The following is a 12,564-nucleotide window of genomic DNA, read 5'->3' as shown; positions in this document are numbered from 1 at the left end:
CTGTAGAAAGGGTCAGCACCATTGTCAAATCATTTGGGTTGAGTTCAGCGTGAATGGTTGCCGCCCATTTAGAAGCTAAACCTTCATGAATTTACCTTTGTAAAACTTGTTGAATATGCTTTTTTCCCTTTTGTATTGCACTGCTTTTGTTTCAACTAGGAATTGGACTCAGGTAAGCTCATCCATACGAATCTCAGGAAATTATTTAGAGATTGAAATATTTACCTTTCAATAGAACTTCAGTTCAAGTCATAATGGAAATACAAACAGGTGATCTCGTTATTTCTTGTCACAAAAAAGAAAAAAAGAATGGGAATACGAAATGGAGGGTGAATTCGAACTGGGAAGAAAGAAAGGGGAAAGCATAAACGAAAGAAACAAAAAAGAAAAGGACTCTGGAGGGAAGACGAAATGGAGGAAAAAAAAAAAATTTAACGCATGCGTGGTATGTCCACGTCAAGCGGGAAGCAGGAACGGGAAGTGGGAACGGTGGGTAAAGCATTTTCCAACATTTATTTGTTTCCAGTGTCTATTTTTCTTTAGTGTTGCACTAATTGAGAAATAGTGTTTGTCCGGGTTCCTTACCCCTTATTCATGTATTTTTGTATCATTAATTTCCAATTCCCTTCCTTTGGTTGAAGGGTCCATAGATGAGGACAAATTGACCTTTCAAACCTTAAGAATCCACGCTTACACATTTCAACTTGTCTTGAGTTGGGTATCAGATTCCTAAATTGATAGTTCAGAGGTTAATTAGAGAATGATTATAACTCAGCCACGATGATATATTCTAGGTCGAATGTCATGTCATGGAGGAGAGGAACCAAAATTACAGGCATTCGAACCAAATGTTACACAAATTAATTTTCAGGCTGGCAGTTTTGGGGATGAGCCTTCTCCCTCCCGTTTACTCCCATTCTCGACCAGAGGTCCGTATGCCCAGCTACAAACAATAAAATAGGGTAAATTGAGAAACATCACTACAGCAAGAAGCCAATAGTAATAATCATAGTGACCCTTGTTGATGTTATTGGAAACCCAGCTCTCTTTCCCCCCACTTGAACTAAGGTCATCAACAGTGCTCAGAATAACACTGGCCAACAAGCTCGCCACCGCCATCCCAAGTCCAAACAGAGACGTGGCAATGCTTGACATGCTCTTTGGAAATTCTGAATAATAAAACTCTATTTGGCCTAGCGCATTGAACGCTTCCGCTAATCCAATGAAGCAATATTGTGGCACAAGCCACAAAGCAGACATGTCCAAAACTGCATGTGCATCGTTTACATGCCCTTCACGGATTGCTTTCCTAAGTCGAATGTGCTCAACTACGGCGGAAATTACCATGGCAATGCAAGAGAGAAATGTCCCAATTCCCATTCTTTTTACCGGCCCAGGCCGCACTGGTATACCTATGATTTTTGACGCCAGGGGAAGGGTTACTCGTTCATAGAGAGCAACCCAGATGGTTATAACAATGACAGCAAACAACCCGAACGATGCTGCTGGAATTTGGAAGCTTGAAGTTATGTGTCTGTCCATGGAGTTTGCCTGGAGTATTGGGAATGTGCTTTGGCTTACGCTTATAGAGACAATGATCCCTGTAGACCACAATGGGATAACCTTAATAAGTGCTTTTAGCTCTTCTACTTGCTCTGTTGTGCAAAGACTCCAAGGATTTGAAGCTGATCCATCCTGGTTTATGTCTACTTCAGGATCCCTAATGATGCAAGCTTTATTCAAAAGCCTGAAAAGAAAGAAAGCCCGGAAAAGATTACTGAATTTTTCTGCATATAATAGGGCAGAAAAGGACGATGCTTATGCTGGTGGCATTACCTTAGTTTCTCAGTTGGTGAGACAAGAAGCAAGTTCTTTCCGTGATGGTAAAGACCACCGGAGCTCCGATCAGGGAAGGGAAGTTTTCTATTTTTATAAGAAACTACAAGAACTTGTGCAAAGCCAGTGAACAAGCTCTTCTTAGCTTTCCGTTTGACATACAAGGGGGAAGCCAGGAAGAAGAAGAAGGCGGAGAAGAACATAAGAATTGCCGGAACCCCAAAACCCACTTTCCATCCGAGATGATCTTGAACATAGACGACGGCCGTCAAGGCAACGAAGACAGAAATAGATTGGGAAGCATAGTACAAGCCAAAGAAACTTTTCAAGACCCTGTTATTTTTTGGGTTATCTCCTCTGTCCAACTGATCTGCTCCAAACGCCAAGGAACATGGCCTAATGCCACCAGCTCCAATGGATATGAGAGCAAAAGAAGACATTAGGACGGCCATTTGAATCGTTGTTGCGGATTTGCAACTGTGTTCTGATTGATCACATGGGGGAGGCCTCAACCATGGAATCATGGCCGTTAACCACAGGAGCACGATCCCCTGTTTAAATTTTTGTCAAATGAATTTAAGAAGTTTGTTGCATCAATATTTTGCTCATATTCGTTAAAGGTTGCTATTTGTTCATAGGTCCCCAAAACGAGAGAGAATAACAAAATGGAAAATAAAATTACCAGGAAGCTGGCTATGGAACCCGAGACGATGGTAAGGAAGCGACCCAGATAAGAATCAGAAAGAAAAGCCCCCAAGATAGGCATGAACTGGGTGGCAGCTGACCAGTAGAAGATCAAGTTGTTCCCTTTGGCAAATCCCAAGTTGTAGTCTCTCATCAAGTAAAATATCATGTTTGGCACCAGCCCAAAGCTTGCCACTCTCTCAAATGCCTCATTTACTGTGTTTTTTGGACACCCACGACACAAAAGGATATTGAAAACATACATGCACGAAACGATAATGAAAGTTATGATGTATAATTCTAAAATATCAGTAAAAACCTCATAATCGAAAAGGAGAAGAGTTTTTGCATGTATATTGATTCTGCTTTACACTTACCTATAACGAATGGCATGGTTACAAGGCCTCCCTTTTCTCTCTTTGGTGGAATGTGTTGGGGAGCCATTTCTACGTGATCTGAATTAGGGAGCTCTACTGTTTCTTCCATTGATGAGCTCTGATTTCCTTCTCGGGATGTAGGAAGGTCAAAGAGAGAGAGAGAGAGAGAGAGGCAGAGAGTGCAACATAAATTATTTCTACTTGTATTAAAGTTCATTTATATCCTTGTAAAGAAGAAAATTGTTTTGCTTGAACTGACAGGGCTACAAGGAACCTCTACATGGTAAGAAATTAAAAGGGAAAAAAAACTACACCATCGGAATGTCACTCCCTCAAAAACTTAAAAACAGATAATGATAAAAACAATTGGAGATTAATCGCAATGTGTGGATCAGAATGATGGTTCGGTCTCCAGTTTTTTGTGAAGACTCGTTTCATAGGCAGCTCTAATCCAAATCATGGTAAAACAAATGACAGAATACACACGACAGTCGAAGAAGCGCAACAAAACAATAACTCAAAAACTCAACATAGAAGGACACTCGGGCAGTTGTAAAAGCAATTTCAGTGGATCGGACAATTGAATCCACTGCCAGAGACACCAACTTCCTGCTCAGATCTGCCTAGCGAAATGGCTGGAAAAATCCATCAATGCTCGCACGGTCGCACCAACTAGCGAAATGAGCAGCTTCTAATCTTTTTTTTTTTTTTTTTAGCAAGTAATAGCTTCTAATCACTTATATTGAATCATTTCCCTTTTCTGCATAAAGCATCATTTTTACAGTAAGATAGACCCAAAGTTTGTAATATTCTTCTCTAGAACTTTATGTTTTTTTTTTTTTTTTATTATTATCAATGAAGCTTGCTTATATAAATTATAAATCAATATATTCCTATAACTTAAAAAGAGGCTATCCATATTACTGTTTATCAACAGTAATGACTAGTAAATAGGTTTTTTTTTTGCATATCTTCTTATAACTTAAAAACGATATCCCTATTATTGTTGATAATTACTGTTTATCAATAGTAAAGAGATTTTTTTTTTTTTTTTGGATTCTTTCGTGTGAATGCTAATGTGCGACGTAATACTACAATCGTGCATGGGGAATGAGAGAGAGGGAGAAAGGAAAAGTGAGGAAAAATGTTAGTTTTTGAATTTTAAATTTCAACCCTTCATCTTTAATCTTCAGATTTAATCTAACGGTAGAAGTTTAAATATTGATTTAAACTAACATAAAATAGATAATTAAAATATAAATATTCTATCATACACTTAAAATTAACTTCAATTTATAAAATACTAATTTTTCATCATTAAATAAAAAATAAAGTTTTACTGAACATTTTTAAGAGAATAATATTATATCATATACTAAAAATCAATTTTAATTTATAAAATACTAATTTTTCATCATTAAATAAATGATGAAATTTTACTGTGCATTTTTAAGAGAAAAAAACTATCTAATTAATTTGAATTTTTAATATAATTTAAATTTCATAATAAATGATAAACATAAATAAATAATAATTTTATTCTTATACATTAGATTATTTTAATATTTAAAATTACACTTTATTTTTTTCTTCAATACCACTGCTAGTGTATATATATATATATATATATATTTATATGAATGTATAGCCATGTTATTTTGAGGAAGGAAAATGATAGGGTTATACTATCTTCTTACTACTCATTTTATATTTTATTTTTTTATTTAATGGTTAAGCAAATGATTATTAGTAAAATTATATATTTTTTTAATTTTTTTAATAGTTAAGAATGTTAAAAAAATATTTTAAAAAATAATAAAAAAAAAAATTTTGAAATGAACTGAGTAGTAACCCTGAGAGTTGATGTGCTGCACGTGGACTTTTCACCAAATGCTTTGACTGATCTAAATTTCGAATCAGAGAGTTGGTAGATAGAAATAGACCGAGTTGACGAACTCTACAATGAAAAGGGAAAAATTGTCATAATTGTTCTTATCTTAACAATATCACAGATGAAATATCATCATCGGTTTTTTCACATTTCGAAGTTATTGATGCTCGACGCATCGCTCCTTGCTCTTATGGGTTAAATTTGTTCTCCTCTTGTTCTATTTATTATGATTATATGTTTGTAATCTTCTTTAAACACTTGATCACATGTCAACATTGAAACATGCACGAAATGATAGACAATCTTAAGAAAAATATAATGCTTTACAACCAATTTTGAGTATCAGACAACAATCCCCTTAATTCGCCCTTGGCACGGATGGTCACATGCATGTATTGGCTGTAGCATTAGATGAGCTCACATGTACGATATTTTTTTACTTTCATATATCTTATTGAATGATCATGAAAATCCATATAGTTCGATCGTTCAAATAAGTCAAAGCATTACAGATCTAAGATTGAATGCATTCAACTATCTTAGTATTGGGATAAGAGAAATTCTATTTACAATATTGAGTGAGAGATTATATATGTGCAGTGACTGTAATCTCATTAATGAATGATGGTAAAATGAAAAAAAAAATTATTTTAAAAATGATATCATTGTAATTTTAAAATTTTTTTAAACATAACTGTATAGACTTATATGAGCAAAAACTATATGTAGACTGGTGGGTTTGGATACACAAAACATCTCATCCAATCATTTCATTACAACTTTTCTAAATTCCTACATAAAAATATAATAAATAATTTAATTTTTTTAATTCTAAAATAAAAATTATATTAAAATATTATATTCTAATAATATTTTATTTAATTTTTAACAAATCATTTCATCTGTACTGTCTATCTAATCTCACCCTAACTCTTGGGATAATCATATCATATATATATGTCGAGGAGGAGGACCTGTTGTCCGGCCCGATGGGAAATTGTTCAGTCCATTCCATACAATTAGTCCCTCACTTGATACGGACATGGAATTTTAAGCAAGGATCTGATTCTGGTCAAACCCTTGCCCATGCAAGAGATAAACCGGACTTTTGGGAAGAGTGGGATTTATTCTCAAGCATCAACTAGTAGAGGTGCCTCGGAACCCCCACCTCCCAAATAATGAGAAAGGTAGAGCAACCAACAAGATGATATTTGTTGCTTTTATCCCACCATGTTATAATGTGAGGCATCACACAATAGTACAATACTATAATTCGAGAGAAGGACAGCAAAGAGACATCACTTTTCCCAAGCCAAAGAACAAATTTACAACACACATGGAACTTCAGGCAGGGCCATGATTTTATCGCCAAACAGATCATGCATTAGACTTGCTCCATTCCTGCAAAGTTGGGGTTGCGACGCCGACATTTTTCATGTCAAACATGTTGGCTGGTTCAAATGATATAGAGATTCCACGTCAGTTATGCATATCGTTGAAGTCAAATTTTTAATTTCAAGGAGAGGTGAATTTGCTAAAAGATCAGAAAATAAAACAAAACTTCAAAATGCAATACATCACAGCTGCATCTGCATGCTACACCAGAAGCAAGAGTAATTAAGGATTATAACATAACACCAAATACATGTAATAGGACAGAAAGTAAGCAATCACTTTCCAAGAACTTATCGCCCATTACCCATCATGCCAGAAGAGAAGCACATATCTGATTCAAGGTCTTTCAGAACAACTTCTCCACGAGTTGTTCATTGTCTTCAGTAATCAAAGTTAAAAGAATGATCAGGAGATACTGCAAGACAAGGTTTAGTGCCAGCGCATGTGGAACCAGTGCCAAAAGTTTCTCTTGGAGCAAATGATTTTTAGAGCAATTTGAATGTGCTAAAACTGCTTCACCCCGTTTGTCCTTTGGATACAGTAACCATCCTCCAGTTTTGGCTCTTGTTTCTAGTCCAGGTTGATTATCCTATAAAAGGTCCCAATTGCAGCATACATTTCTAAACTCTATATAGGTCAGCATCCAGTATAAAATTTCTCTAGTCAATCACTTTACCCTTCCTTCGCTTCAGCTTGCCTAATACTGCCATAATATGATTTTTATCCAAGATCATTAAAACCATTAATTTCTGTGTTTCAAGTAGCAGTCCCTTGAACAAATTTGCTCTCAGAATAACAAATTAATGCAAATAAGACATCTAGCTCTTGCTTTTCTTCTGCCCAATACACATTTGTCCACTACTTGGCTACAGTCGCCATTTACAACTTCCCTTTAACATGTCACTTTGATAGAGAATATATGACCGTTCAAATTAATTGGCAGGTTTAGCTGATACCAGCTGCGGTGAGTTTCAACTCTGACCTTTACATCACTAATCACTAATCCTTGTATCTACAAGGCCTTCCCATGAATTGGGCAGCAAAATTGAGTGTAAAATTGTACTGACGCAGCTAGACTCCAAGGAATTGATATGGCATCTTCCAGTTGATATTTAGAATAGCAGGTTGCTTAAATGCAATGCCAGCTGCATCCAAGAACCACGGTTTCCTCGTTCTTAAAATAAAAAATGAAATGAAATTAAAGCAGTATAACCATCTTAACCCTCCTATCCCCGATAGCATGGATGCTAACTTAACATGTCTCAATATCAGTAAATCATACAATAACTGTCCTAAATCCACCTATCACATGTTCGTAACTTTGGATCTTCAAACAACTGAGAGATTTGGGTGGAACCCACTGTAGGTACGCCATGGTCCCCAGTACAAGAGTTTCAAATCATGACAAACACTGGTTTAGTGGATTATTCTAATTTTCTATTGTCAATATCACTGCATTACCATGTTTCTGAATAACCTCCGGTGAAATCAAAATTACAGTACATTAGTCAGATTGCAATGCAGTACCAAAATACACCCAAAAAAATTTTGAAAGTTCATTTGTCATATGGTAAACTGAAATTTAACTTTATGCAAAATGCAAAAAAAAATGACAAAGTACAATCAAATAATATTTTCAAGAAAGCAGAAAACCCATACCAACATGCACCTCTGGTGAAGCAGCAGCAGTAGCATCAACAATAACAGAAACAGATCGATAATCCAATGCTACTGCATCAAAGACAGTCTGCCTGATGCAATTTGGAGTTTGAACACCTGGAAATAGAGATTCAATAGACTACACGCTGTAAATACAGCTTAAAACATGCAGCACTGTAGAACTACATAAAAAGGGTTCTCTGGATTCAAATATTCACTGACCAGTGATAACCAATTTATTAATTCCGGCACCCTGAAGAAAAGAATGAAGGTGTGTAGCAAAGAAAGCACTAAAGCGCGTCTTCACCAATTTATAGTCCCCTTCTTTAATCACAAGGCCATCAACCAATTCCGCACCCACACTTCCCTTAGCGGTTGGACCCACTTTCCCAGCAGCATATAAATGCCGGCGGAAGTGTTCCACATCTCTCCCGAGTGGGTCATGCTCACGAACAACCTACAAGCAAATGTTTACCATGACCATCAACGCATACCGGAAAAAAACACTTCACAATTAAACATCAAACAGCACTACTTTTCACTAAAATACCCAAAAAAAGGTTACAAGAGGACCATAATATCCAAATATTTCGACCACAACTCCAAGAAGAATACTTTGAAATGACATCTTCCTCGGTATTTCTTTGTTTTGCACCAGGTAATCAAGTCAATTAGACGAAAAACAGGGAAGGTCAAGTTTTTCTCAGCTCATAAATAACTCCAATATTATTGTTTCTCTTTCCTTAACATTTTCTTAGCAACCAAACAGAACGTGGCTAAATGGACAGCTCATTGCAAAGCAACCGCCGGAAAAATAAATGGAGCTTCACATCCATGCCTCGAATTAAACTCGCATATTCTTTCCCAGGAAAAAATTGAATTTCTTCTGATACATCAGCAAATTAAGCAAACGGAGAATGAGTGAAAACAGCAAACCAGGGCAAAGAAGGTACCCAAACTACAAGAATTCCACGCTCCCTGGCGACTTGGACGGCCTTGATTACATTGGGAACTATGGCTCTGCCACCGTTCACTAGCATCAGACCATCCTCGTGTATAAAATCTTTCTAAACCAAAACAAGAGAAAAAAACGATTAAACAAACAAATTCAAATTTTATATTTTTTTTAGAGAGAGAGAAAGAGAGGACCTGCATGTCGATAACGAGTAAAGCTGTGTGATTCCATTTACCAGACATGTCCTAGAGCCTCTGATTCTTCCAAAACCCTAAAAACCCAAGAGCTACTAGTTAACTCCTGGAAAATTTTAGACGGAATGGGAAGTCCGAGACTCCGATCAACGGCATCTACTCTCCTCCTCCCGATTATCCACACCCAATACTTGCTGCATACTTTTTTTTTTTTTTGTGGATTTTTTAAATTTGTTGTATTTTTAGATTTAAATTTTAAAATTTTCTTCTTAAAGAATAAATGATAAAATTTTAAAAGAAAAAAGAAAAAAAAGGAAAACGTATTAAACTAACTTAATTAATCTTTAATTATGTTGTCTTTATCCGCTTATTTTTGCTCTTTTTTTTATATGTTCTTATCTAACATTCTCGAAATTCTATTTGTTTACGTAATTAATTAAACATCATTGTTCCATACTTCCATTATTTAAAGAAAGAAAATGTTAAATATATTTTTAAAAAATTATAAAAAATTTATTTCTCTACATATCAATAATTTATTGATATATTAAAATTTATAAAAATTTAAATTTAAATTTTAAAAAAATATTAATAATAAATTTCATATATAAAAAAATAAATAAATATAGTACTACTCTTTAAAGTATCGAGTAGTGAATAAGTATATTACTCAATTCTTGGGATGTATTTATATGAACAAATTAAAGGTAATATTAATCCAAAGATTGGAGCGTTCAAAGATTGATTGACTTGAAAGAGTTAATTATTAATTAGAAGCAGGAAATTTTTTTTGTCTTAGATAGAAAATGAAAGTAGAGTTTAGAGCTAGCAAACGGAAAGCAATGTTAGAGTATTAGTATTGAATTGGTCATTTTATTCTTTAAATTTTGATTAATATGTAATTTTTTTATTTTTAACTAATCATTCAAAACTTAAAATCTATATTAGATTAGTCATCATACTCTCTATAATAATAAAATATTATTATTTTGTATTATTTATATTTTTTAATTAATTTTTATTTTATTTTCATAATCTTCAATAACTTCCAATAAATCATATCTATTTTTATTTTCACAATCTAATAATCTATAATATAATAATCTCATATGTATATAGATGGTAAAATCTCATATGAATAAAAATCTAATATCTATAATACAATAATATAAAAAAATACTTTTAAACTTGCTATAGTTCTTTTCATATTTGAAAAGAAGAATAGATTTACTGTAACTTATAGTTTGGATGAAAACAATTTAGCTAATTCAATATGGAGTAAATATGGATGATATTTACTAAATTTAAAGATAAAAAAATATTTGATTAATATAATATCAATACTCTTAAATACGTTTTATTGATTTCGATCGAACTAGTAGAAAAATCATGTTCGATCTCAAAAATAAAGAATAATGGCAGGTTTATTCTACCATCTATTTATTATTTATTATTTTTTTAATATTTTGGATTAATGTTATTTTTTATTTAATAAATAAGAAAATAATTATTAGTGAGGTTGTATATATTTTTTATTTTTTATTAATAATTAAGAATGTTAAAAAATTAATTTAAAAAAATTATTAAAAAAATAAAAATTTATTTTAAGAGTGAGAAGGAGGATTTCGAACTTCAACTTTATTTTTAGAAATTAAAATTATGTCAATTAGGTCACAGATTTTAACATAAAAAAAAAAAAAAAGTTCTAAACATATTATGTAAGAGTAGTGATAGGATTACTATCATATTACTATCTATCTATTATTTAAGTACATTTCAAGTTTTTTTATTTTTTTTATCATTTTTTAAAGTATTTTTTAATATTTTTAATTACTAAAAAAATATTAAAAAATATATAATTTTATTAATACTTATTTTTTTAATTATAAAATAAAATAAAAAATTAGAAAAAAATTAAATAATAAATAAATAGCGGTAGGATAGTAATATTCATTATAGAATGAAAAAATTTAATTATAAGTGATTCTGCGTATTAATATACGCATATTATTAAATATGATTAATTAGAAAATAAATTTTATTAAAAATAATATTAATTTAAATTTAAAATATAAAGATAATAATATTAATATACAAATTAATACGTAAACTTGTTGGTACGCATTATGGCTTCGTTTGGTTGATTAACTCATCTCTATTTATCTTAACTCATCATTACAATTTTTTCAAATTTCAATACAAAATATAATAAATAATTTAACATTTTCAAATATCAAAATAATAATAATATTAAAAAATAATATTCTAACAATATTTTATTATCTCAACTCAACTCAATTCAACGTTCAAACACAACTTAAAACTCGGAATGAATAGGAAATAAGTGACAGGAACGAGTAAGTATATAGACTATCATTATCCAAAAAAAAAATAGTGGAATGGCGGGATCTGATGCAATATATAACGTCAGGATTACGTACGAAGGTGCCAGACAGTCACCGGAAGCTCGCGCGTGTGACAAGGAGAGAGCTGGCCACGCATTACATACATTACTCGATTACAATCTACAAAAGTGGCTTCAGAAAGACCCGATCGAAAAAGGGAAATGCTTTTCCCACGTAAAGTGGACACCGAAGGTGGCCACCGAATTTTTTTTTTTTATTCCAATAAGCATTTTTAAATTTTTTTAAGTGTTCGATCGGTCGAGAATTTCGATAATTCTCTGTGGACGTAGCAACGTCCATCGAAAAATGGGGTCCAAATTATAAGCCATTACTGATCATGATCATCGGATGATCCACCCCACCCCACACACACACACATGCATGATCAGGGTCTGGCAGTCCCACAGGCAAATGATAATTCTCTGATGTTTTATCCAACGTCTTTCCAGTAAGATATATAGAAATGGCTGATCGATCAGGAAAAAACATGGGCTTGCTAGCTGCTATATATATATATATATAATGAGTTCTCAGAGAAAGTTCCTGCATGATCAGCCAGCAAAGATCGTGAAAAGGAATGTTGCAAGAAAAATGAAAACGTGAACACGACCTTGCGTAAAAGCATATATATATAAAGTTTGTTGTTTTATTCATGCAGACTTTTGCGGATTCATGAGGCGGAATCATGGGCCTCATGCTTTCTGATCTTTGAAAATATCAAATTAAAGTTAGTAATAATAATGATGATGATGATAATAATAATAGTACTACGTATATTATCATGTACGTATAAGCTCGACGATCTCTGTGCATTGAATATATATATATAGACTAGAAGATCCTCAAAATAAGGGCTGGGGGGGGGGGGGGGGGATGCAACCAAAAATATTGAGTCAATGGGGCTACGGCCTGATTTTCAAACCTGCTGATCATCGAGCAACATGATATAATTAATATGCCTGCAGCAAGAGATCATAATCAGGGGAAAGTGGGCATATACACAACTCCAAGGAATAAAACTCATGAAAACCGTGCGTTCAGGTCGTAACTTCAGCGACCAACTTTATGACTTAAAAGTTGGCAGATCACTAACTTTGAAAAGGCCTGTTTTCAGAAGAAGAGAATACATTTTCTGGCTTAAAGTTAGCATCTCTAACTTTATCATGTG

General features: G+C 33.3%; 2 protein-coding genes across 3 annotated transcripts; both read right to left on the bottom strand.

Moving 5' to 3' along the window:
• Window positions 1-522: 522 nt before the first annotated feature.
• Window positions 523-3,132, bottom strand: LOC109000558 (protein NRT1/ PTR FAMILY 1.2-like). Its single transcript, XM_035691679.1, has 4 exons — window positions 2,898-3,132; window positions 2,519-2,736; window positions 1,837-2,387; window positions 523-1,747 (listed from the first exon to the last, which is right to left on the bottom strand). The coding sequence occupies exons 1-4, from the start codon at window positions 3,112-3,114 to the stop codon at window positions 868-870; spliced, it is 1,866 nt and encodes a 621-aa protein (XP_035547572.1). The 5' UTR covers window positions 3,115-3,132; the 3' UTR covers window positions 523-867.
• A 2,779-nt stretch (window positions 3,133-5,911) lies between these two features.
• On the bottom strand, window positions 5,912-9,201 carry LOC108980293 (probable inactive nicotinamidase At3g16190). 2 transcript variants are annotated; one of them, XM_035692704.1, is made up of 5 exons: window positions 8,992-9,201; window positions 8,796-8,909; window positions 8,065-8,299; window positions 7,843-7,959; window positions 5,912-6,239 (listed from the first exon to the last, which is right to left on the bottom strand). In XM_035692704.1, exons 1-5 carry the CDS (start codon window positions 9,037-9,039, stop codon window positions 6,166-6,168), a joined length of 588 nt encoding a protein of 195 aa, XP_035548597.1. In that variant the 5' UTR covers window positions 9,040-9,201; the 3' UTR covers window positions 5,912-6,165. The 2 variants fall into 2 exon arrangements, with proteins under 2 accessions (XP_035548597.1, XP_035548598.1); XM_035692705.1 differs by having other exon boundaries at window positions 8,796-8,905.
• Between the last annotated feature and the right edge of the window lie 3,363 nt (window positions 9,202-12,564).

The sequence above is a fragment of the Juglans regia genome, chromosome 7 (assembly GCF_001411555.2).
Source record: "Juglans regia cultivar Chandler chromosome 7, Walnut 2.0, whole genome shotgun sequence".
In the NCBI taxonomy this organism is placed as follows: Eukaryota; Viridiplantae; Streptophyta; class Magnoliopsida; order Fagales; family Juglandaceae; genus Juglans; species Juglans regia.
The sequence above is the reverse complement of the archived record's forward strand: the minus strand, read 5'-3'. Positions and strand labels throughout refer to the sequence as shown.

What these genes read in the sequence shown, in the direction of transcription:
- LOC109000558 (XM_035691679.1), bottom strand. Translation starts at nt 3,114, where the DNA reads ATGAACTTTAATACAAGTAGAAATAATTTATGTTGCACTCTCTGCCTC. An exon ending in GTTCCATAGCCAGCTTCCTG is followed by an intron (nt 2,388 to 2,518) that starts GTAATTTTATTT and finishes AAATTTAAACAG; the next exon opens with GGGATCGTGCTCCTGTGGTT. An exon ending in TCACCAACTGAGAAACTAAG is followed by an intron (nt 1,748 to 1,836) that starts GTAATGCCACCA and finishes CTTTCTTTTCAG; the next exon opens with GCTTTTGAATAAAGCTTGCA.
- LOC108980293 (XM_035692704.1), bottom strand. Translation starts at nt 9,039, where the DNA reads ATGTCTGGTAAATGGAATCACACAGCTTTACTCGTTATCGACATGCAG. An exon ending in TAATAAATTGGTTATCACTG is followed by an intron (nt 7,960 to 8,064) that starts GTCAGTGAATAT and finishes CTCTATTTCCAG; the next exon opens with GTGTTCAAACTCCAAATTGC. An exon ending in TTCACCAGAGGTGCATGTTG is followed by an intron (nt 6,240 to 7,842) that starts GTATGGGTTTTC and finishes CATTTGAACCAG; the next exon opens with CCAACATGTTTGACATGAAA.